This window comes from Gopherus evgoodei, chromosome 7, assembly GCF_007399415.2.
Source record: "Gopherus evgoodei ecotype Sinaloan lineage chromosome 7, rGopEvg1_v1.p, whole genome shotgun sequence".
Taxonomy (NCBI): domain Eukaryota; kingdom Metazoa; phylum Chordata; order Testudines; family Testudinidae; genus Gopherus; species Gopherus evgoodei.
Window position 1 is genome coordinate 110,889,423 of NC_044328.1, and position 24,534 is coordinate 110,913,956.

General features: G+C 44.8%; 1 protein-coding gene across 4 annotated transcripts in view; it reads right to left on the reverse strand.

Annotated features, from left to right (window-relative positions):
* GRIP2 (glutamate receptor interacting protein 2) overlaps positions 1–24,534 on the reverse strand; it is a 495,093-nt gene that overhangs the window by 11,424 nt on the left and 459,135 nt on the right. For 3 of the 4 annotated variants that reach the window (XM_030569621.1, XM_030569619.1, XM_030569622.1), the window contains exons 15-21: positions 24,153–24,219; positions 22,250–22,395; positions 21,815–21,980; positions 15,934–16,073; positions 11,989–12,165; positions 4,875–5,028; positions 1,324–1,447 (exon numbers count right to left, since the gene is read on the reverse strand). In XM_030569621.1, coding sequence (XP_030425481.1) covers positions 1,324–1,447; positions 4,875–5,028; positions 11,989–12,165; positions 15,934–16,073; positions 21,815–21,980; positions 22,250–22,395; positions 24,153–24,219 — 974 coding nt within the window. The remainder of the gene's footprint in view (positions 1–1,323; positions 1,448–4,874; positions 5,029–11,988; positions 12,166–15,933; positions 16,074–21,814; positions 21,981–22,249; positions 22,396–24,152; positions 24,220–24,534) is intronic. The other variant, XM_030569620.1, reaches the window with a different exon arrangement.

Sequence of the window (24,534 nt, forward strand, 5' to 3'; positions counted from 1 at the left end):
AAGCATCTAAATAAACCCCACCCTCCCAAATGGACGATTTAATTCACCTGTGCTAGTGTCAGATAGCTAGAGAAGATCCGTCTGCTTTGGCTTGGAACAAAGCAGGAGAATAATCAAATAGATTCTTGTGGCTGTGTGAAATAGATCTGCAATATCCTCATTTTCCTAAAGAGGGTGCTGAATGGAAACCTTAAGTTTTTTTTAATTCCCTACCACTTTCACTGCCTTGTGAACTGGAAAACTCAAATACCCAAACTTCACTGGAGAAAATTGGAATCGTTCCATGGACTTCAATGGGCTCTGATCTTAAGTCTAGAAAGTCACTTTACAACAATGTGCTCTAAGTAGGGGACGAGGGGGCGAGCAAAGTGGAGCCAAGGATCCATGCAGTCCTCACCTGCCTGCACAGATCAGGGCGAGAAGCACCTGTACAGAACCTGCTTCCATTCCCGCACTGAAAAATGTGATACAGGCAGCTTGCTGTACACCCCTCACTGCTTTGCATCACTGCAAAAGCCAGGCTACAGTCTGGTCTTCTGTAATGACTTATTCCTAGATTAGAAGATGGATACTCTGCCAGTCCTGCTAGTGCAGGGTTGTTCCTTACAGAACTTTCTAGTGGTTTCTGAAGAGGGCTTTTCTGCTTTACTTTCTCCACAAGGTTTTAAATTCCAACCTGCCCATCCCACAGCCATAGACAATAACAGGACTTTCAAATTGTTGTGGATAAAGACAAGAGAGAGAGAAGCTCATGAAGAAAGGAAACACTATGTCTACAGGAAGCTGCCACCTTCTTATACATTTTCAGGGGTGGGGGGTGAGGGGAGAGGAGTAGGGGGGTTGGATGAAAACCTACCATTTATCCATCTTACTGAACCAGCAGTGGGTGTAGACATCTAAATGAAAGGTACGTGCTGGGCTCTCAGGCATCTAAAATAACTCAACTGTTCAATACCTACATTGTTTGGACCCATTTTGGCCAACCTGCAGAGCTTGTCAATCAGAAATACCTCTTCAATAGAGTATTTGCCATTTGATAGGAAGATTTAGACATTTTATGATTATTGTTTGGTGAGCTCTGAAGCTGGTCAAAACAAGAAATGCTTTTTGTGAATAATTTGACAGTTGACAGAGAAAAAGGCTGAACAGACTATTAACAGATGAGTTGAGTGATCTGAAAGTAGAAATATTCCAAGGGATCAAACTCGGATAGAACCCTGGCCCCTCCCCCGCAGAGATATGGTCAACAATTAGCATACAAGGGGAATCACTTACTACAAGTGGTGAGAATGGAGTGGTTAGAACAATTCCAAGTTGATTTACCTCAATCTCCCTCAAAAGTTCAGACTGGCCACATGTTTCCAAGTCCTCCAAAGCTTCTCCAAAAACACGCCAAAAACTATCCTCGTGAGCAGTCTCGAGGCCATTTTGGCGGTTGGGATATCTGCTGTAACGTAGGAACCAAAAATGGTCAGCACTCTTCTGCAGCGGGAAGAAAGCCGCAAGGCTAGAGCAAGTGGTTCACCAGTAAAAGCAGAGACTTGAAGAGTCTTCATATACAACAGCAAAACAATATGAACTTTTCAGGCAAGAGAGTCCAAATACAAAACCTCCATGCACTTACTAACAGGGCAAAAGTCCTTCAAAGGAAGAATTAAGTTGGTGTAGCAATGTCACGTTCAAAAGGGTAAATAAAAAATGCCTGTAGGAAGACTGTAGGTTTGGGAAGACGTTTTGGTGAAACAGAGAAGTGAAAGAAAAAAGGATGCATTATGGGTAAACCAGGAGCCTCAGAGACTGTTAGTACAAAGGCGGATGGGACAGAGTTCAGATCTGAGACACAGAACACCTGAGAAGAGAGAGAAAAACACAGAGGGTAACAGACATGGTGAGAAAATGATAAATACATTAGGTCTCTGTGAGAGTAAATAATGTAGAGAGATGTATATAAAATGATTTTCCCTGGCCTAGACAAGTCAATAAACACTGCAATTAACCACACAGGGAACTTTAGAGTGCAACTCATATGACCCAGCATCTGCTTTAACTTAAGATGTATTTATCATATGGACAGTAACAAGGGGAACTGGACAATATAGTGAGATAGATCTTCTCTCATGTCTATAAAACAGTGGCTGCACTTACAACATTACTACCTGTTGAAATGTTTTCACCAGATGTACCAGGGAATATTGGTACATGTGGAAGAAATCTCTCTCAAACTGCAGTGCAATACTGGACAGATACAGACATTGCCGTGATGGGAAAATCAGTTATCTTCACCAGCGAGCAACTAAACATGATGCGGGAGTACAGTATTTAGACCTCTAAAGCAAATGGTAATTGAATGCACTGAAGTGGCTTGAGAGCTTCATGGAAAGGGAATTAGCAGCATTGTTTTGTGGGTTATGGAAGTGCCTAAAATATGCCAGGCACTGTATAAAACAGCACTTGAGACAAGGAACTCTCGATCTAATATCTTAAGGTCTCCAAGAAAGTCCTCTTTATATGTCATACTGAGAAACAGCAACGCATTATAAACCCAGCAGTCAAATAGTTCTATTGCATCTAACCTCAGCAACGCTTTCTTCTACCAATATTATTAGTAACTGCATGTTTAAGATTCTATCTCTGTAGTATCTGGTGACAGTTTACATAGCTAAAATTGAGCATTAACTTTTCAAATAAGAGATGCTTCTCCACCAGTCAATGCTATTTAAAAAAAGATCAAATATTCTATTTGAACACCAGTCAAAAAGGAGTTGATTTTTTTCATCCAATTAACTGAATACTCCCCATTTAAAAAGGCCCACTTCCAGATCCATACTAATTTAGGCCCAGATCATGAAAGGTTTTAAACACATGCTTAACTTAATGCACGTGTGTGTGGCCCCATTGGAGTCAGTGGGACTATTCACACTGCGTAAGTTTAAGCACACAAGTCAGTCAGTCTTTGCAGGACCAGGGCCTTAGTTTATTCCACTAGAGAGGTCCAAAATTACCCAGTGATCGATTTTATAAAAAACAAACAAAACCCCCTTTAGATTAAGACTGAAACCTGCTATTATAATGCCAAAGACTCGAACTTTGCTTCCCTTCCCTTCCTCATTCTCTTTCTTTGCTGTAAAGTTTCCGGTGAGATAGACACTCCCTACAGTGGGAGTCCCTCGCGTCTTCAATCAGCAAGTCAAATCTATCATTATAAAAATGCATTCAGAACTCTAGATTGTGGATCTTACATCACTGGCACCAATGCCTTTTCCAGGTTGGAAACAGCTGGGGTTAGATAGGTTAATTGTTTTCTCCCCAAGATGACGACATGATCGAATTGGCCCTCTGACTTGTGCTTGTTGGTTTTCCAGAGCTGAGTCAGAATGGGTTTGGCTTCAAGTGCCATTACAAAGGCTCAGATATGGTAGCTACAGCTGTCAAGCAGCCACCCTATAGGAACCCTTAAAGTTTAACAGCCTCTGTGATGCAAGCTGTTCTAGAAGGACCAAAATACAGACAAAATATCAGCTACTGATGGCTTTCCTTACAGCTTTACTATTTCTAAATAGGTGGAAATGTCCATGAGATGGTCTAATTTTTTGTTTTGACAAACAAAAATTTAAAAGAAAAACCACGCAACACACATAACTATGGGGTGTCTGGAGAATGTCAAGGGCAGGATAAGTCAAAGAAGTAGGAATTCCTTTCATTGCGCATCACTCAGTGAGGGGTCAGCCCCTCTTCCCCCCTCAGGGAAGCCCTGCATAGAGCTGCCTAGCAATATTAGGGGTAGAAGCAGGGAAAAAGCAGTTGTGAATCTCAACAACAGAAGTTCCATGGGAAAGTGAAGAGTAGATTTGTTCCCTTGCACACCCAGTGTTTATTTACAGGCATTTCTGTAGCACCTGCAGTAGCCTGAACCAAGGGCTTGATTCTGCTACTGTTGGTCACCTTGACTTCTTCAGCTGGACTAACTGGTGGAAGAAGATACAACTCAAGGTGAGCCAGAGTGGGAGCAACAGGTCATAGCTTTAGGAGGTAATGCTACCAAGTTATTCTTTCATTGTAAAGTACAGTGAAACCAGCAGTAAGATCTGCCTCTAACAGGTAATGCATTGTTGTAGGCAACCATGAACAAAACTCCAGGGGGGTTGCGATACAATTTTGTTATAACAACTGAAGACCCGCCTGCTTTAGGAAGAGATATTCTGCTGGTCTTTAAAGATCATTTCACTGTATAATGTTCCTGGGAAACTGCAGTGTTAATACAAAGTGTCCTGCAAATGCGGTCCAAAGTGAGTAATTCATGGTGCATGATCTTTACCAAAGCCTGTTGGTTAAGTTACCGATTTACTACAGGTCTAATTTTTTTTTTTAAAGAAGTTTACATAACTGAAATGAGAGATTTGGTAGCAAACTGCAGTACTGCATGCATCTGATATCCCCCACTTGCATCCTACCCCCAACATACACAAACCCCCAACGGTGCATAGACTTACAAATCACCTGAGATTTAAATCTCAAAGACAAGATGGTTGAATACTGTAGACTGTCACCATGGTACCCATGGCAAGACATGTCATCAACACTCTGCACTGTACTTGTTAAATATTGTAGATAATAACTGAATTCTCAGCAGGGACAACACAACTGAAGAGTTTATATGAACTGGGCAACCATTAGATTGTAGTTGGGAAGAGATTAATAGGAACTATCCTGTCCATTCTCCATCCCCGACCCAACTGCTCCACCACACACATGCATGCACAAACACATCCTACATGTTGCAAATACAATATGATGGACAACACAGTCAGTATGGACAGGCACATACACACACACTCCTACCCACCTCCTCCCTGCTTCTTCCAGCCCCTACATACCTGGTGGGTTTGTCCCAGTCATCTTCACTGAAGCTTCCATCCAGATAGGGATAGTTCTTCCTGGGATCCCCAGGAGGGGTGCTGCTCTTCTGCCTGCTAGGTCTCCATTCATGCGGATGAAGGGCAATGCCAACAGCCTGAGGTATGTATGTACCTAGGAAAGGTGGGGAGAGAGGAAGAGAGGGGGAAAAAAAATCACACTGGGTTAGACAGTCATAATGAAACATTAGATCCCAGGGAAGGATGGTCATGTGGTGAAGGCGCTGGATTTATTCTTTAAAGGATCTGAGTTCCATTTCAACTCTGCCACTGACTTCTTGCACGATCTTGAGGAAGTCACAATCTCCCAGCACTTGGTTTCTCCCATCTGTAAAATGGGAATTTATAAAACTTCTTTCCTCCCACCTGTAGCTATGTACACCATAGGCTCTTTGGGGCAGTGACTATCTCTTACTAGGTGTCATCTTGACTGGGGCTTCTATGTGCTACAGTAATACAAACAAACAGTGAGATCAATAAAACCTGACCAAATATTTCTTGCTCCTCTGTTGTTTCCATCGTCCCCACCTCAGCAGGCAGGAGTAACTGTGCCCATTCATAACAGGAAAGCTGAAGGAAGATACCTATACTCTGATACTATGACTAAGAGCAAAGTTACCCTTAAGTGCTGAAGTGGGTCAAAAACCTTGGTCCCTCGCACAACTGCATTGCCATTGGGTCAGAACTTTTAATGTGAACTCACCTGCTGGGGTGATGCAGCCGGCGGTATGAACTGGACCATTGCTAGTTGTCATTTTGTACTTGGCAGAGATCATTCTTAATGGCAGCAAATTAGATGCAGGAATTATTTCTTGTAAATTTCCAAAGCTGCTTAAAGGAATTTGGACACTCAATTCCTGTTACTTTTAAGGGATTTGGATGCCAGGTCCCATTTGAGAGCTCTGAAAATCCCATTGTGACAGTGTACCCCATAAGGCTTTATGGGGGGTGCTTATAAAAGGTATGTATGATGTAACTGGAATAGAGTTTTGCTACTTATGCCATGTAACATATCTATGTAAAGGTTATGATCTACTGGTTATGTTCATCCCAGTTGTATGCAGGCACCATTTGTGTGTTCAGAGTTATGAACATTGGCTGTATAATAGCTTGATTTATAAGTAGCCTTAGTTAGAACATTTGGTCACTTCTTGGGAAAGGAATGTGCTCAGTCAGGAAGCATTTAACAGACAAAAGAGCTTGGAAGACTCCAATCCACATAAGAAGTCTACCTGAGGACATTCAAGGTAGCATATGGATAATGGCTGCTCCCTGCAAGTCCTGAGTCATGTATGGGCAGGTGACGTGCCCATGTGATTCCAAATCTCCATTTTGTGACTGGATTCTACACAGGGTGAGGAGGGGGTCTCCACCCACAAGAGAGCGTCTATTTAAGTCCCTGGGAGACCCCTCCATGTTGTCTTCAGCTGGCTAAAGAAGGAGTTTCTCCACCCCCCAGGATACCGAAAGGAAACTGGAACAAAGGACAGTGTGCAAGGGGTGTGAGTGATTGCTGGACCCAGGCTAAAAGGAATAAGCACGCCCTATAAAGCCTTATGGGGTACATTGTCACACCCATTGTAGGTTAACTATTCCAGAGTCCTAATGAACACTCTCCCAGTTCACTTTAGTGTCTCAGGCCATGACTACACTTACAGTTCTGCAGCACTGGTAGTTACAGCTGTGTTCGTACAGCTGTGTAGGGCCAGCGCTGCAGTGTGGCCACACTGACAGCTACCAGCGCTGCAGTGTGGCCACATTTGCAGCACTTGCAGCGCTGTTGGGAGTGGTGCATTGTGGGCAGTTATCCCAGCATTCAGGTGGCTGCAACGTGCTTTTCAAAAGAGGGGGTGGGGTGGAATGTGACAGGTAGCGTGGAGGAGACAGAGAGAATGGATTTTTGGAGTTGACACTGTTCTCAGCTCCCTGCCTTGCAAGTTCTAAGGACTGGAAGACACACAGTGCCTACCTTCAATCATTTTAAAAGTTCTGGCCCCCTTCCCCCACCCTTCTCTCATTCACTAAATGCAAATTATGCACTCCTAAATAGCCGTCAGATCAGATAAGCATCTGCTCAACACGGACTTCCCCCTCCCCCTCTGCCGTGTGAGAGTGCTGTTTCTCTCTTCAAGCAAACAGCTGTGAACATTCCAAAGTAATTCCCCTGCCTGCCTCCGTTCGCTCAGCAAACAGGAGCTGTGTTTGTTTTTTAAATAAGCAGTCTGGCTGAACTCCGAGCTCTCCCTTTCTTCTGGATTGTTGTGCACAGGAATTCTGGGATACCTCCTTATACCCCGGAGGTCAATAAAAGCACTGGTGGGATCCACACTTGCTGACCAGCGCTGGATCACCAGCGCTGGAATTGCTACACCCGAGGCTCAACCGGGTGTACAGCCAGCGCTGCAACCAGGGAGTTGCAGCGCTGGCCGTGCTTTGCAAGTGTGGCCACATCCTAAGTTGCAGCGCTGTAACCCCCTCACCAGCCCTGCAACTCTCTAGTGTAGCCATGGCCTCAGACCCACTCTCAAGCTTCCAAATCCCCAGCTGTTGCCTCCCTTCCATGGGGAGACGGGCCCACTTCCTTCTAAGCAGGGAATTTTCAGGCTGCATAGTTCTCTACCTTCAATGCATTTCCCAGCACAAAGATGTTACCCAAGGATACCTGCTTGCTTTCTCATCAGAGACGGTTAACAGGTGTGATAGCTATAGTCATAAAAGTAGCAAACAGCACTTCCTATGCAAGCCTCCTTTATTCTGAAGGTAAAAAGCATTACATAAAACATAATAAAAACAACAGAAGAACCTTTACACATGCTAATAAGTTTGCCAGAGTTAACCCCAACCATAACATGGAGTTTTGGGAGGATCAGTCCTTCAAACCCGTACCCAAAAGGTGATTTTTGTGCTTACCAGTTCATCACAGCTTCAGCTCAGAACAAGCACTCAGTCCTTCCAACCCCACCCCTCCAAGGGGGTGGCTTCAAAGGGTTGATAAAGGAGGATGTTCATTAGCATCCCCCCATCCCTGTTAGAGAAGGTACATGCAATCTCACGATAACCCATACACAACTGCATTTTTAATATAATGTACCCAAAAGGTATTAACCCTAATTCAATAAAGTTTAACTTAATTCCATAAGGTTTGTTCAGGATAACACAGGATATTGTCAGTCTGCCACAGACACAAAGGAGAGAAAGCCATAAGAAGCAGGACAACATGAGTTTGGAAATAGCATCCAAATGTTGCATTTCATATCTTAAAATCCCTCATGGAGAATGGAACTCTCCCATTTCAAGGAATTTATCCATGTTGATGCAATCCATTGGTTGGTACCACCAGATTCACCTGCCTAGGTGCCATTTTGCTGCAGAAAATGTGAATTCTTGTTGGAAGAGAGTAAGGCCTGGTCTACATTTAAAAATTAGGTTGACCTAGCTATGTCACTCAGGGCTGTGAAAAATGTCATTGGGCTGTGGTTAGGTAGACCTAACCCTGGTGTAGCTGCAGCTGGGTCGATGTTGTGACCCCACAACCTTCTGTCACCAAATGGCAACGGGGTGCAGAGGGGTTACAGGAATCTTGTGATTCTGACCACCACAGAATGCCATGTGAGGTCTGAAATGAACCCCGATGTCACATTGATTATCAATAATCATTGTATAGACACTGAAAATGTGTTCTTAAAGTCTGTCTGGGGGGGATTTGTCACCAGCAAAGGCAAAAAAACAGGTTCTCTGCCAGACAAGAAGATGTTTATACGTTTACGTGTAAACTGAGCATTGCCTCATTCACAATAGGTCTCCTAACACCAGTCTGAACTGAAGGCAAATGAAGGATTGTGGGGACTTCAGAAAGAAACTAATAAGGAGAGAAAAATCAGCAGGGATAGGGGAGAGAACTCCATCTGTTGGGATACATTTCAAAAGCTTTGCTCCACTGTATTTGGGAGGCAAACAGGACACCCTGGTACCCTTCACTGAGGGGGAAAAGGATAGCGGTTTTGCTTCATGGGGTCTCAGCTAGGCTTGGCTGAAAACTCTGGAGAGAGCTTTGGGTAAGAAACTTCTTTAGACAACCTGTCAGTTAAAGTTTAGTCTAAAAAAAAAAAAGCATGTTATGATTTTGTTTGATATAGAACCATTTGTTTCCAATATTTTTTACTCACTATACCCGAATCTCTGGTCTTTGACAATAAAACATTCTTGTTTCACTTTAAATATATCTGAGTGCTGTGGTGTTAAGCCAAGCGATGCTCTGGAGTTGAGTCTTACAGGCTGGTGCATACTAGTGGGAACAGTGGGCCTGATCGTTCTGTGAGTGTCCTGCAGGAAACGCTTGGAATATTCAGGAGTTGGAGTGCACCTATTGCTACTTGCACAGAGAGTGCGAGGCCTGCAGGGGCCTGGCAGTCATTGTTTGTGCTGCCCGAGGCTGTTGGTTTCAGGAAGCTGGTTCACAGCAGGAACAGACAAGACAGCTTCACGCTCAGGGCAGGTGATGGTGAGGTGCCTCCTACCCCTGAGGAGCACCACAGATGGAAGAACTCTTCTGCAGTCCTAGCTACTGCCTCTCAGAGTCAATGGAAAAACCCCTTCTGTCCATGTAGGAAGCATCTACTTTATGGCACTACAGTGGCACAGCTACACTGCCAGAGCTATGCCACTACAGAAGCTGTAGTTTGGACATACCTTTAGACCTTGATCCTGCAATGAGTGCCCCAGTACAGACCCCTGTGCCTGTGAAGAGATCACTGCAGGCTCAGGGACTGCAATTTATCTGGAGGAGACATGAAGAAGTGTATCTAACTAAAATCTACACGTGTGCCCAAAGAGCAGCAAGAGAAGCTGGTTCACAGCTAGCACAAAGTAGTATGCTACAAAGCAGTATACCTCTTATGTGCACATTCAAGCCCCACTGATCCCATATATGATTAACTCCTCCTTCCCCTTCACATAGTAAAGATGAAAATATACAAGCTTCCCCTGTTCCTTACGCTAAGAATAATTCTTCACATAACACACAATTTGAGATACAAAGATTTGATTGCCCCTGAAGCAGCAGAGACAGCGGCTTTTCCAAACAGACCATTCACTGGTAATATAGGTGCTGTCAGCAAAGGAAATAACCCCACTCGCATCCCCCCTCCCCACCTTCCTCACTCCCCGGCCTATTCAGTGCGTTTTTCAGAGAAATTCTAGCAACCTTTCCAAGAAAAGTTGCACACTGCCATACACACTTTGCCAAATCAACAGGAAGAGGTAGCGGAGCAACACATAATTAAAGGAGACTTGACATCCTGGACAGCCCAGAGCAATGGAAATGCCGAGGGACAATGCCAGTAATTCCTATGAAAATGCCAAGGTCTATTATTTTTCTTAGCTGAGCGTTCTCTGTGCTTAAAGGTTAGAGTGTCCTGGAGAGAGTGTCCCAGAAAATACCAGCAGCTCACAAAAGCCGAGAGCATCAGCCATTTCCTGGGTCAGGAGAACATCATGGTCCCTTTGCCCAAACCCCTATGTTGCTAAGAGTCAAGTTCCCCCCAAGTACATTAGAGCCAGAATACAGGAATATATTTGGCTGTCAACCTGGGTGTCCTCGAGCTCTCTCCTTCCATTCAGTCCCATAAGCACAAGTGTTTCTCTGGCTTCTCTCTTGGGAAATCCAACATAAAATCCTACTGCACTGGAGTCCCCTGGTGGTACGTTCATGACACAGTCTAGCGCAAAAAGAACAGGAGTACTTGTGGTACCTTACAGACTAACAAATTTATTTGAGCATAAGTTTCCGTGGGCTACAGCTCACTTCTTCGGACACAGTCTAGTGCAACAACCTCAACCAAATCCTTCATATTTTGAGCTATTTTGTTCAGTTAACAGCGGGGAACGGTAGGTACAAATGGAACATGAGGTAGATTTATTTAATCTGATCCTGTGCTATTATTTCGCTGAATGGGCTTCACAATCAGCCCTGTTAACCCTACTCACACACACCATGGCATGGGCAACACTTCCGGCCCTGCAGTGGGTGAGGATAAGTTCTGCACTATTACTACTCAATGCTTTTGCCCGCCAGGCATTTGAGTCTATGTCTGAGCATCCCTCTGTCCATTCCACACTCACTTCAGCCAGTGTCAGTATAATGCAATGAAGCATAATGGAATAAACAGAAAATACAAGAAAGTCCCTTTTAGCCAGGCTGCTTTTCGCCTATGGTTCCATTGCCTCCAGATAGTGAGTCTCTCCTTTCGTGTTTGAGAGAGCCAATCATATTGAGTTACTTTACAGTATCTTTTGCTGTTATGCAATGGTTTCATTAAGCCCTTTCCCCCAGCGATTAGGGAAGAGATTCTAATATATTGGTTTTTCATTATCCCTAACAGATATAAAGTGACATATTTGCAGAGGTTAGAAAGATCCGAAGTGATAGTCATACTTCATTGAACGAGGTATTCAGTGTGTGGTGAGCCCAAGTGCTACTAATTACACAAAGAGCTTATGGATTTCAAGCAACTTTCCCTGCTACTGGCTAAAGACAGATATATTTCAAATGGATGAAAATAAACCCAAGCATCAGGTATGAAAGCTATTTAAAGTGGCATAATCCAGAAGCTAAAGAAAGTGGTTGGGTGTTAACAGACTTGGGTTCTATTCCCCAATTCTGTCATTGGCCCACTGTGTGATCCTGAGCAAATCACAACCTCTAGTGGCCTCAGTTTTCCCCATCTATAAAATGGGGATATTCATTTATCTTTGTAGAGGGCTTTGAGATTCTCAGGCTAAAGGCACCATAAGTGCAAAACAACAATAGTAGAACTAGTAATGGTAGCAAGGGCTTGCTCGGATAAGCACCCAAATGTTGGTGGCTCTTGAACCTTTGCACATAATTGTTCCAGAAATCTTGCTTCACATTAGGCTGAAAATATCACAAGAACAATCCTGCCCATGGAATTTCAGCAATTCAATGTCCCAATGCAACCAAGAAATCATACAAGAAGGTCAGGCTCAGTCTGAGTTTGGGGCAGCTCTTATTATATCCAGCTTGGCTCCCATATCTACAGTAGAGACCCAGACTCACCTTGGCTTCCATAGCCTGTGTCAATGCCCGAACCATCCCAGGATTCCATAGCGCTATCCACACTGGGGATGGTGGTGGAGTAAATCTCGGAGAGTTTGCTAGTTTTCTGAGAGTCAGTCAGTTCATCTTCTGGGTCACTCACTTCATTCATACTCCCCGACTTCTTGGGATAAGACCCTGGAACCAAAACAGGTCACTTGTTCTTATGCATTTTATTGAGTATAGATGGGACACATTACTTGTCAAAGACCATCAAAGACTGAAGACATGTTCAGATAAACATCATATTTACAAAGGTGATGGGCGAGCATCAGAGAGAGGTGTATGCTCAGATATTTTTGCATGCCAGAGCAAAAATATCCACTTCCTGCTTCTTGGAAAAACAGGCCTCCTATGAAAGGAATCATCACTCTTAACTACAACTTTTATATTTTGCTAAAACACACTAAACTTTGCCACCAGGTGGTCAACTGGTATTAAGAGTAGATTCTTGGCCTTGCAAATCTGAGGAAACACTTTGGAACACCTGTATCCGAGAAGGGAGATAATACTATTGGACAGTTAGGATGACTCCATACATAATATGGCTGCTCTCACAGAGCCCTAAAAAACTGGCCACCTTTTTATGTTGTGCATCTTCTTATATACATGTTGTACATAAAAAACTAATCACTGGACTTATTTTGGGGATTACAGAACGCAGAGACTTCAGAGCTACACTAAATCCCCAAATCCACCCCTTCTTCCTTCTGGAGCAGGGCCCATCAGGGCTTGCAATCCAGCCCACGGGATTGCCAGCTCCCTGCCTGCCCTGGCCCCGCGCCGCTCCTGGAAATGGCTGACACCATGTCCCTGAAGTCCCCTTGAGGAGGGGAGGCACAGAGGCCTCTGTGCTCCGCCCTCGCCTGCTGGCACCATCCCCTGAAGCTCCCACTGGCCGGGAATGGGGACTTGTGGCCAATGGGAGCTTCGGGGGTGGTACTCACAGTTGAGGGCAGTGCGCAGCGGAGCCATCTGTCCAACCCCCAGGAGCCACTGCTGGACTTGCTGGTCACCCCAGAGCTGCTCAAGGTAAGTGGCGCCTGGCTGGAGCCCACCCCCTACACCTGAGCCCCCTCCTGCACTGCACCCCTTGCCTTGAGCTCCTTCCTGCACACCACAACTGTTCCCCCACACACACTCTCCCTCCTGCACCCCAGCTCCCTGCCCCAGCCCTACTTTCATGGTCCTGCATACAATTTCCCCACCCAGATGTGGCCCTCAGGCCAAAAAGTTAGCCTCCAAAACAGGGGTGGGCATTCTGCACACATCATCACTGATCAGATTCACCTCAGATAGGACTATTCCCTGTTAGGAAGGGCTCAGGGACTTCTTTCTCACCCCCATGTTACTTAGATTAGACAAGGCTTCAATGCAAATAGTTTCTAACATGGTTTGCCAGCAGAGACAGGACCCAAATTGTGTTTGAACAGTGGTCTAGCATGTGAACAGCATTTTGGACACAATGGGGGGCTTCACAGTGTTTGAAACCATTTTAGCAAGGTTATCCCAATGGGGATACAAATGCAATGTGGACAGGAACCTAAGCCACCTGGTTAAAGTAATAAAATGCTGGAAGGTGAATACGAGTTTACTTAAATTCAAATGAACCACCCCCCATCAGAGGGGAGGGCTTGAGGAAATTCAAACTTGGATCAGGATCTGAATGTCACAGCTCAGGCAGGCCCCTCTGTATATATTATTTTAGAGATAACAGGCCCGATTACCATTATATTACATCCCCCTTTTAGCAGAAGCTACTGATGGGATCAGTTTGTGTGTGTCATGATTTAACTTTACTTAACACCTCATCAACTAGACAGCTTGTTGGGCTGCACCACCTCTGTCTTCCATCCCCAACATTTTACACTCAATGCATCAACATTGTCTATCCAATCATAGAATGTCAGGGTTGGAAGGGACCTCAGGAGGTCATCTAGTCCAACCCCCTGCTCAAAGCAGGACCAATCCCCAACTAAATCATCCCAGCCAGGGCTTTGTCAAGCCTGACCTTAAAAACCTCTAAGGATCGAGATTCCACCACCTCCCTAGGTAACCCATTCCAGTGCTTCACCACCGTCGTAGCGAAATAGTGTTTCCTAATATCCAACCTAGACCTCCTCCACTGCAACTTGAGACCGTTACTCCTTGTTCTGTCATCTACCACCACTGAGAACAGCCTAGCTCCATCTTCTTTGGAACCCCCCTTCAGGTAGTTGAAGGCTGCTATCAAATCCTCCCCTGCTCTTCTCTTTCTGCAGACTAAATAACCCCAGTTCCCTCATGAGGACAGATGACTATTTTGCCAAGCAAAGTTTATTAGCCTTAAAAAGTCCCTGCATCTCTAGCAATAAAAGGATCGCTTGCTATGATTAACCTAAGATTACCTTGAGATTTCAATTACACAGCCCTTATACTTAGAATGTTAATGTGAAGCCACTTTTCTGACCACAACTTGGCATTTCTTCAACCATTTCAGTGACCTACAGAGAAAGCACTCACAGAGCATCATGGGGGAAAGGTTTGTTTTGGAGAAGACCCTAGAAGTTAGGCCTAGCAGATTGATGCTGGACTCAGACTTGGGACACCTGGGTTTAATTCTCTGATCTGCCACTGTTTCCCAGGGTGACATTGGACAAGTCACAGCTCTCCCAATGCCTCAGCTTTCCCATTTGTAAAATGCGAATGATGATACTGACCTCCTTTGTAAAGTACTTTGAAATCTACAGAAAAGAGCTAAGTAAGAGCAAGGTACTATTATTATTATTTTGTCAAACCTCTTGGACTTGCAAATTTAGGCTGGAATAGGCTTCCTTGGAAGAGAGTTTCTGATGTTTTCTGCTATTAAGTAGAACAGGAAGAAACCGTCTCTCCCATGGCACTTCCTTATCTGGCCCCAGCCAGACCTACGAAGTGCAAAGACATAATAAAAAAGGCAATACATAATATGGGAAGGGAAGGAGGGATTAGAGACTGGTCACAATATTTTTGCATATTGATGGGAGGAGTTTTGTGTGGTTTGCATTTGGCAGGGGCCCTGGAGGAGAAAACATATATATATATATATATATTTAAAGCTTACCCAGATTGATTATCTTGTCCCTACTAAAAAATATTAATTTAAAAAATGACCTGTCTGTCCTACCTATGCCTCCTCCTCCTCTAATGCTATATCAGAGTGGAATGACTTCAAAGCTACACAGAGGTAACTAGGTGGGGGAGAGTCTAATGTAAAAAAAGAAGGCAGCTTTGAAGATCTTAGGACCACAAGCTAGGAGAAGCTTTTAAAAGGATAACAGCCAGTGTGACACCGAGTCAGTTTCAAAAGGAAGAGTTAAAGGTTGTTTTTCCAGGAACTATACCTGCTAATTTTTGTAGCTGTACAAAAAAAAAAAAAATCACATTTTTAATTTTAAAAAGATTTCTCTCTGCTCTCCCTTTTGTGGTGTGAGACATCCACACAGATGGGGAAACTGTGAAACCACTGACAGACAAAGTGCTATCTTGAAAAGTAAATTTTAACTAAATTATACATTCCCCATCTAATCTCTTTTCATCTCTAGTCAGTTTAGGTGTTACTTGGAATAGCAGCAAGTTAACATTTGCAAACCGAGGTGCAATTTTTATTGCTGATTGTGTCCTATATTTTACTTTTAGTAAAAATAAGTTAGTAATTATTTTCCCCAAAATTGCTCCCCAGGCCTTTCTTTTCAGATCTGAATATATGGGATCTGCAGGACATTTTGCCCCTAGACAGCCAGGTAGTAGAAAACCAGGGTGTGGAATTAAATCCAGATTCTCCTACAGCATTACAGAACACTACCTGTTACACCATGAGGCCCCAACCTCATTTCTACCGTAGCTGTAGACTTTGGACAAAAAGGTTGCAGAGGCTTCTGCCCTTACTTTCAGTTTGTTTCTTGATCTTCAGCGTTACAGTCTCTCCAGCCATTTGGAGTAGGTGGATGGCTTCACTGAGTGGTTTGCCCTTGAGACTCACATTATTAATAGCTAATATCCGGTCACCCACATGGATTGCTCCAGTCCTAAAGAGGAAAGACACAACGTTAGAAACTTTAAGGAAGGCTGCTGTCTTCCCTAATAGAAAAGGCTGCTAACAGATCGCCATTATTTTAAAACAAACTAGCCTTCAGTACTTTATAAGAGCAGGGACAGCGTCTTCTTGTATGTGTGGAGCGTGTCTATCATATTATGGTTGGTAGCAGAATACTAAAATTAAACATCACTAGGAATCTCTCTATATAACGGCCCAGTCACCAGAATAGCTGTGAATCTGTAAGAGTGCAAATAAAGTTCAGCTTCTAAAATTGGCAGCTCCTATACTAAGTCAAATCTATATGAAAAGGACAAGCATTCACAGGGTGTGATTTCTGTGAATACACATGCATGCAACTTTTAATATTTCTTTCCACATTCATGGAAAGGACACAGAAGAAGGCGAAACCAAAGACTGCAAATGACTTTCAAAATTCAAACCAACGTATGTGCAAATTGTTTTGCTTGGCTAGCTGAGTTATCGCCTTGATTCAACAAAGCAGGTGACTTGATTTTAAGTCCATCCCTAAGCAAAAAGGACTTGTGCACCTGTACTTAGATGAATGAGGATCACACTGCCGAGCTTCTACTGGAAGAATTTGGTTACAGCTCTAAAAGTTTTGCATGGTTAACTTCTGCGATCCAAGTTTTCAGACTTGAGAAATGGCTACAGTTGGCTTCAGCTTGTTAATTACACACTGTGGAAGCAATAATGAATCATGCCAAGTCTCACTCTTTATTGCTCAGTTATTGCATTACTAAATCAACAACAGTGAAACACATTCACTTCGCATTTGCCACCGATTGTTGTGCTGGCCGGCAGCTCTGGTAACTGTGGGAAATACAGCAATATACTCACCCCAACGACTGACAACTGGGAGGGAAGATCTAGGTGCTTGTTGGCTCTTACTTATGGTACCAATGTTAATGCTAAAACATAAAAATCAAAGGAGAAGCTTCTTTCCCCAGCAGTTCCACAATTTTTGGCTATATCGTGGGAAGCTCACGTGACTGAATCAGAAAGAGTACAAGTCTGGAACATCACACCTCTCTATCAGCGCTGGAGTTCGCAGCTAGGTCACTTCCATTCATTTAGTAAATTACGTTTGACTGCAGTTCCTCTAAATACAAGCCTTTTGCACTTTGCCAGCTACTGACAAGAGCAGATACTTATCTCCTCCTTTAAAATCACATGCTGTTACAGTGAGGACAAATGAAAGTTGGAAACCACCACCTGTCAGTTTTAAAAATGTATTTTACAATCGCAAATGTGCAAAATTAAGCCATATTTTAGGTAAGAATCTTCAGCTGAAGTACACTATTTCTCTAACTGGCCCCTAGATGTCACTATAGTTCCATTCAAGTTCCACAGAAAAACACTTAGGGAAAAATTGAAGTCATTCAAGTAAATTAACGATTCAAACTGGATCTGGAGTATCTGCCTTAAAGTTTCATCTATACAGACAAATTAAAAAAAATTTTTTTTAAATGGTGGCACATTACAGCAGACACTTAACTTGCTACAGTAGTTCTAACACTTAGAAACAACCTCTCCTAGCAATAAAATCAATCACTGAACCATGAATGGGACCAAATTCCCCTCTTCCACCCACACCATAATCCAGCCTAGCTAGAAGCAATCTGAGTAATGCAACTATTGTTCAGCATGTATAAATTGGTTAAATGACTCAGCAGAAGGAAGAAAAAAAAAGTCACAGTTAGCAAGGTCTTTTCCTCAAGTATTAGGAAAAATAAACCAAAACACTCAGACTACCTTGGGTATAGAGACGGCCTAACCAAAGGCTTTCCTCCTAAGCAGCTGCTGATCTAGCCTGTCCCATAAGCACTTGTGCAAGGGAGAGGGAAGCTGAGCCGGAGCTAACCCCTTGTTAACTAGAGAGCATAGATTCAGATTCATAGAATTTAAGGTCAGAAGGGACCATTATGATCATCTAGTCCAGTGGTCCCCAATGCAGTGCCCACGGGTGCCATGGCGCCCGCGGGGGCATCTTAATGCGCCTGCGCCCTGGCCCCTGGGAGAGCACCTGCCGAAATGCCGCCGAATTTCAACGGCATTTTGGTGGAGAAGCCTCTCGATGACGCCGCTTGCTGTCAACAAGTGACGTCATCGAGAGGCGCTGCTCCCAAATTTCAGCGGTGATGCCTCTCGATGACGTCACTTATCAACAGCAAGGCGGCACTTCGGCCAGTGCTCCACCGCCGCAGTGGTCCTTCGTCTGGCGCTCGCCAGACGAAAAGGTTGGGGACCACTGATCTAGTCTGACCTCTTGCACAACGCAGGCCACAGAATCTCACCCACCCACTCCTGTAACAAACCCCTAACCTATGTTTGAGTTATTGAAGTCCTCAAATTGTGGTTTAAAAAGACTTCAAGGTACAGAGAATCCTCCAGCAAGTGACCCATTCCCCACCTGCATAGGAAGGAGACAAACCTCCAGGGCCTCTGCCAATCTGCCCTGGAGGAAAATTCCTTCCTGACCCCAAATATGGCGATCAGCTAAACCCTGAGCATGTGGGCAAGACTCACCAGCCAGCACCCAGGATGTAGGTTCCAATACCCTGTCTCACACCCCCCTATTTATTGTGAATCATGCTACCCTTTCTTTTAATGCTGCTCCAATGCAAAACAGTCTAAAGAGTTTCTGCTGACAACACAATAGACATCTGCTGCCAGAACCAAGACACAGAGGACTGGTTTGCAGTGAATGGGTCGTGGCTCTAGCAGTGGTCTGATGTGGATCTGAGGAAAGGCAGCTTTGCACTCCACCAGAGGGTATTCGAAAAGCCCATGCAAACCTGAAAATTCTGGCAGTGAGACACACAACACTTCCTGGTGACCAATTTAAATCCTGGCCAGGATCTCACCCAAGCAGTGCTGACCTGACATGAGAGCTCACCATTGTGTGTGTTTCAGGGTGGGGAGAAAGCATTGCATTCCCACAGGCTGTGGCTGCCCTTGGGTAGTGCAGTTGTGCTAACGGGCATAAGGATTAACAGTGGGAGACAGCTGTTGGTTCACAATGACCCTGTTATCCTGAATCCTCCTCTGTAAGGTTTATACCAGATCAGACATTTGCAACATAAAAACACTCAAGGTTGAGATAAAACTAGTCACTTGATCTGGAGCCTTCTAAACCCAGCCAGACAGTCGTTCGTCCAGTATGACATACATGTGGCAGATCCTACAAGACACACTGCCTTCCCCATTATCCAGAAATCAGTAGCAGCTGCAGTCCAACTACGAGCCAAATCGGCCAGAACATTTCCATTGTGATCACAGGAAACACATCCACTGCATGATGTGATGTCTACCGAGCGGCATGCTGTGCTCCTGCAAAAGCTATATACATAGGCTTGGGCTTCAGCTTAGCTCTGAATTTGCTATAAACCTATGGTATGTCTTCTGGGGGCCTGGCTCATTTCGAAGAGTCATTGCGCTAAGGAGGAAGGGAAGGAGAATTGCTGGATGCTGGGAGAGGGGGCAGAACAGGATGCTTGGGATTAGCTATTCCCATCCTCCTTCTCCCTGTCGCTCCCACCTCCCCAGATGTGACCTTGCAATGCTTCCCTTCGCTCCTAACTTCCTAGCCTATTGTTTTGGGAAGGGCATCTTAGAACAACAATATTCACCCTACCCTCCAGGCAGACTTCATCCCAATCATTCCCTAAAGGAAGCCAAGGTTACACAGAGATGTCCCTGCTGTGACTTTTCTATTTTATATCTATGCTGCTGCTATGGACAGGCATTTTTTTGCTAGATTGCTACAGTATACACACTAAAAGATTCCACTGCTCTTCTCGAAGGTTTTTATTTCTTGCTTTGTGCCAGTACCAGTCAGAATGCAATATCACTGCAGCACTTGCCTGCCCCTGTGTGACATACAGTTCTTTACCGATCAACTGTGCACATCTCTGAGGAAAGAGGGGAACAGCCAGGAATGCTGTATAAGGGAAGAGAAAGCATTATGGGTATAAGACCACTGTGCGCTGATCCCAATAGTATTCCAGCTTCTCATACCGACGTTACTTTATGCTGTGCAGAATGGTCCAGCTTCCAAAAACAATGCGGAGTTTTTAGCCTGAAAAAGGGGAAAAATGCCAAAGTCCATCAAGTCCACTGAGGACGTTGCTACTGATATTCATTTTACATGGAAGACACACAGCTACTATGATGGGCTGCAGCATAAAATCCAAAAATAAACGAAACAAATTAAATCAAGAGGAAGATAAAGCCCTTGGATATAGCAATTTAATTCCACGTATCTCTCTTCCCTTCTTTCCTAGAACACAGAATTGATTTGCCTTCTGTACAAAATGAAGCATATTGTTGGAAACATTTAGCTGGTACCTGCCAAGTGAAAATGAACGTCCGAGGTAAGCAGAGAATTTATGTGCAGAATTCCTCTAAAAAACCCAGCTGCAGGAGAAAATTTGCCACAGAAAGAAAGATGAACAGAGTTAGCTCTGGGGTGCAGGGTTTTGAGTTATGCCAGCCCCTAGTCCCTGCGCCTCCTCCCTAACTTGGGAGTTTGAGAGTCATGTTTTGATGCTTGCTGCAGCTCTACCCTTCGTGCAATAGGGGGCGCTGCAATCCTACAGAAAGTAGTCAACAAGCAGGTGTGGTGCAGAATACCTATACTTACCTACGCTCCAACATAAGAAGAAATTAATTAACATACAAAGTGTAATTCAACTCCACCTTAAATTTACAGAAGGAACAGTTTATATTCTGAGCAGCCTCAAACTCCTTCCACCCCCCCAAATTTAGGTTGCCCCCCCTTTCCCTCCATCTTATTGGTTGTTAGAATCAAAATAGCAGCTGTATTTACCTTGTTACAGAGGTACCTACTGTAGCGCTGTCCAAATCTACAAAATGAGCAAACCCATTCACATTTGGATCCAGCATTTCAACCAAAATAATGGAAATCTAGCAGAGACAGTGGCAAAGGCTTCTGGGATTTGTAGCTTCTGCAAGTGGTACTAGAAGCGGGGAGTGCAGCTACCACACATGTGTTTAGGCAGAATCTCCAGAAACGTCTCCCCACATTAGACGAGGTGATGGTAGCTCGAGCTGACAGGGCAGTCTCCTAATAGAAGGGGAGGTGGAACTAAAATGGAACCACAGATGGGATTTCTGGGATGGTGCTCCTGCTGGTTGCCAGGTGCACACCGTGTAGGGACCTCAGAGGCATGAGTGGAGAGCCTTACATGTATGTAGGCATGATAATACTTTGCACCTCTATAGCACCTTTCCTCTGCAAAGGTAGGCCTCGGGACTCTATGGACGAGACACTCCTTCAGAGCACATTAGACCAAAGAAACATCCCTTCCGTTGCTACTTTTTAAATTTTGCAATACATCACGATCCCCTCCAGCTTCCACCGTAAACCTCCACCCTGCTGAGGTTCCTTTGCACCAGAGACAACGTGTGCATATAGAGAGGGACATGTGGGGCCACATGTCCCCCATGATTGCTCAGTCACATGGTGTGGCCAGGCCCCCTCCCTGCGGGGCAGCTGAGCAGCAAGAGGCAAGGAGAGGCAGCTGCTTTAACTGTGCTGGGAGAGACAAGACGAACAGCTGGGAGCTACAGGGAGGGGCTGCTGCTTTCCAGGAAAGGGGGGTTTATGGGGGGGCATGATTCAGCTATTCCAGGGTCGTGTGCCCCCCACTATCAGCAGGCAAGAGTTGTCTTTGCTTTGCACCTCACCTTTCAGCCAGCCCTCGTTTGGTCAGGCCTGAAATGACGATCGGATCAAAAGGTTCCTCTGTTCCGGAGATTGTTATTCCCAGAGGGCCACCGTACCGCTTTAGTTCCACTGTGTAAATAATAGCACCGGTCGTCTCCTGCTCATCTGAAATGGGAAACAGGGAGGCTGGAAAGTATTTTAAAAATAAATAAGCCATGAGGAAAGCTCAGAACATTTAGGGGCGAAATCCTGACGCCTCCTGCTGTGCACAGGATGAACAGGATTTAAGCCTTCCATGCTGTATTTAAAAGAAGAAGGGGGGAAAAAGATGCTCTATAATCAACTGGAAAGTGGTCAGCAGACTGACTGCCAGCATCATCTTTGTTCTTTCGCATTATATCTGGGCAAATGTCATTAATATGGTCAGACAGTGCTTTGCGTCAGAATTTCTATACCAGAGTTATCTTCATCCTTCCTAATCTTCAATTTGACTAGGTCTTCGCACTGCCTTAAAATCTGCACTGCATCCTCCATTGAGCAGTTGTCAAGTCGGATGTTATCGATGGCTAACAGCTTATCCCCCGGCTCCAAGGTGCCTGTTCTGTGTGGAAAAGAACAAAAAACGGTCATTTCTGTTAACCTTTCAGATCTTCTGACAATTCATTCATTTTAAGGATTAAGGCAACAATATTGCCTTTTATCCTCCAAGACCACCTAGAAAAGCCCCATCAGGGGCAATAGAGTGTGGGTGCAATACCTGGGTCAATCTAGAGCTGTGTAAAAATATTCATATCCAACCCCATACCTGCTTGGAACAGACCACTTGTGCCCAATTTGAGGCACAGTGTAGGGGCCTGATGTTCAGTGCTTTTCAAGAAGCAGTCCTCTTTAAAATGATCTCAGAAGCTGCATATCCAAAAGCACTAGTCCTTTTGATAGCCTTGGTTTAGGTGAGTTCAGGCCCAGGTTCATAAAGGCTTAGCTAATAAGGTTCAGGTTACACACCAGTTGAGGTACACCACTGCTTCTCTCTTCCCACAATAGCTACCCCTATATCTTAGTGGCCCCCTTTTTTCCCCCCATAAGACAGCCAAGGTAAGGAGTAAGGTCCCTCACTGGACGGCAGATGGTGAACAGTGATTCCATGTGTGGAGGAGTGGGAAGAGACCTATTTGAGAGGCTAGGATTTATTTCATTTGTGCTCCACTGAAGCTGCAGCGGTTTGCTGCAGCAAAACTCAACATTAAAACCCCTTCGAGAACTGAACGCTGCATGGTTTGCATAGACCAAGTAATCCACAGTGAAAACGTCTCCAAAAAGAGCACTTCCATGGCAGGTTGGGAAGGAGTTTGGAACCAGCTGGCCTTCTTGAGAAATAGGCCGCTTCCAGATTTATATATAAAACTCTAGGAACGTCCTCATAACATCACTTAACTCTACGGAAGGAAATACTGTACTCTGTTCACCTGTGCAGGAGATGCTTGCACACTGGGACAGAGTGAAGGACAAGGCATGACACTTGATGCATTGTGTCTGACGAGCCACCTTTACTGAATGCATTGCCTTTAAATAGAGAGAAGGGGAGGTAAAAATCCATGTACAAAGGGGCCAGCTGAACAGCTTTGGCTCCAGATCCAGAGCTAACGTCTTTGTTGGCTTAATTCCTTTGACTGCAGTGGAGTTATCCCAGCAGAGAATTTGAACCCCAAACTCTATAATGGACTGAACTAAACCTCTGTAACCGACGTTCCCTTGAACTAGGATGTATTCCAGAACCAAACGCTATGACTTGGGCCTCTCTGCATTGAATTCAGGGCCGGCTCCAGGCACCAGCCGAGCAAGCTCGTGCTTGGGGCTGCAGATTCTAAGGGGCGGCATTCCCTCGAATCCTCTTTCTTTTTTTTTGCACCGCTGCTTCAGCCGCACTGCAGGGTTTTTTTCTTTTTGGTTCGCCGCTCCAGTTGCCCTGTAGGGGCGGCGTCACAGAGGAGGGGAGCGTCCTGCTGGGAGCGGGCTGCACCCTCCATCTGCCCCAGTTGGTGCCAGATCTGTAGCAAGCCCGACAGGGCAGCTCGCGTCCTTCCCTCCTTGCCGACCGGAGTGGCGCGGAGCCCTCCTGGCAGGCGGCGCGGTGGAAGCCCTGGTCACCCATCTTCTGTCCCCCTCTCTCCCCCGCTCCATCCCTCTCCCGCCTGGGGCACGTCTGCAGCGCTGGAAGTCCCCCTGCATGGTTTTTTTTGATCTACCGCTCTGGCAGCCCCACAGTTTTTTTTTTGCTTGGGGTGGCAAAAAAGCCAGAGCCGGCCCTGATTGAATTACTGCATTGCAAATTGTCATACAGTAAACAGCTGCACTCACCTGTGAGCTACGCTCCCCTTCTTGATATCAGAGATAATTAAAGGCTCACCAGGCTTTCTACTTGCAGCTGCAAAAAAGAGATGCATGCATATAAAACACACTTCAGGCTCTGGAATCTATCACAGTGACAGCCAAGGAGAGAAAAAGGAGTTACAGGGAGGGGAAATTTACATTAATTTGACACAAGTGCAGCTTCACACTTGGAATTTATAAAAGACAGACCTGCAACAATAAGGGTTGAGCCCAAGCAATTTTTGCATCCTGTCTAAATTAGCCAGCTGGTTCCAAGGTGATAAAACTGTGGAATCAAGTGATTCAAAGCAAGAGCTTCTGATCTCTGTGTATCTCCATCTGCCCAGGTCTAACACAGATGTCCACACCT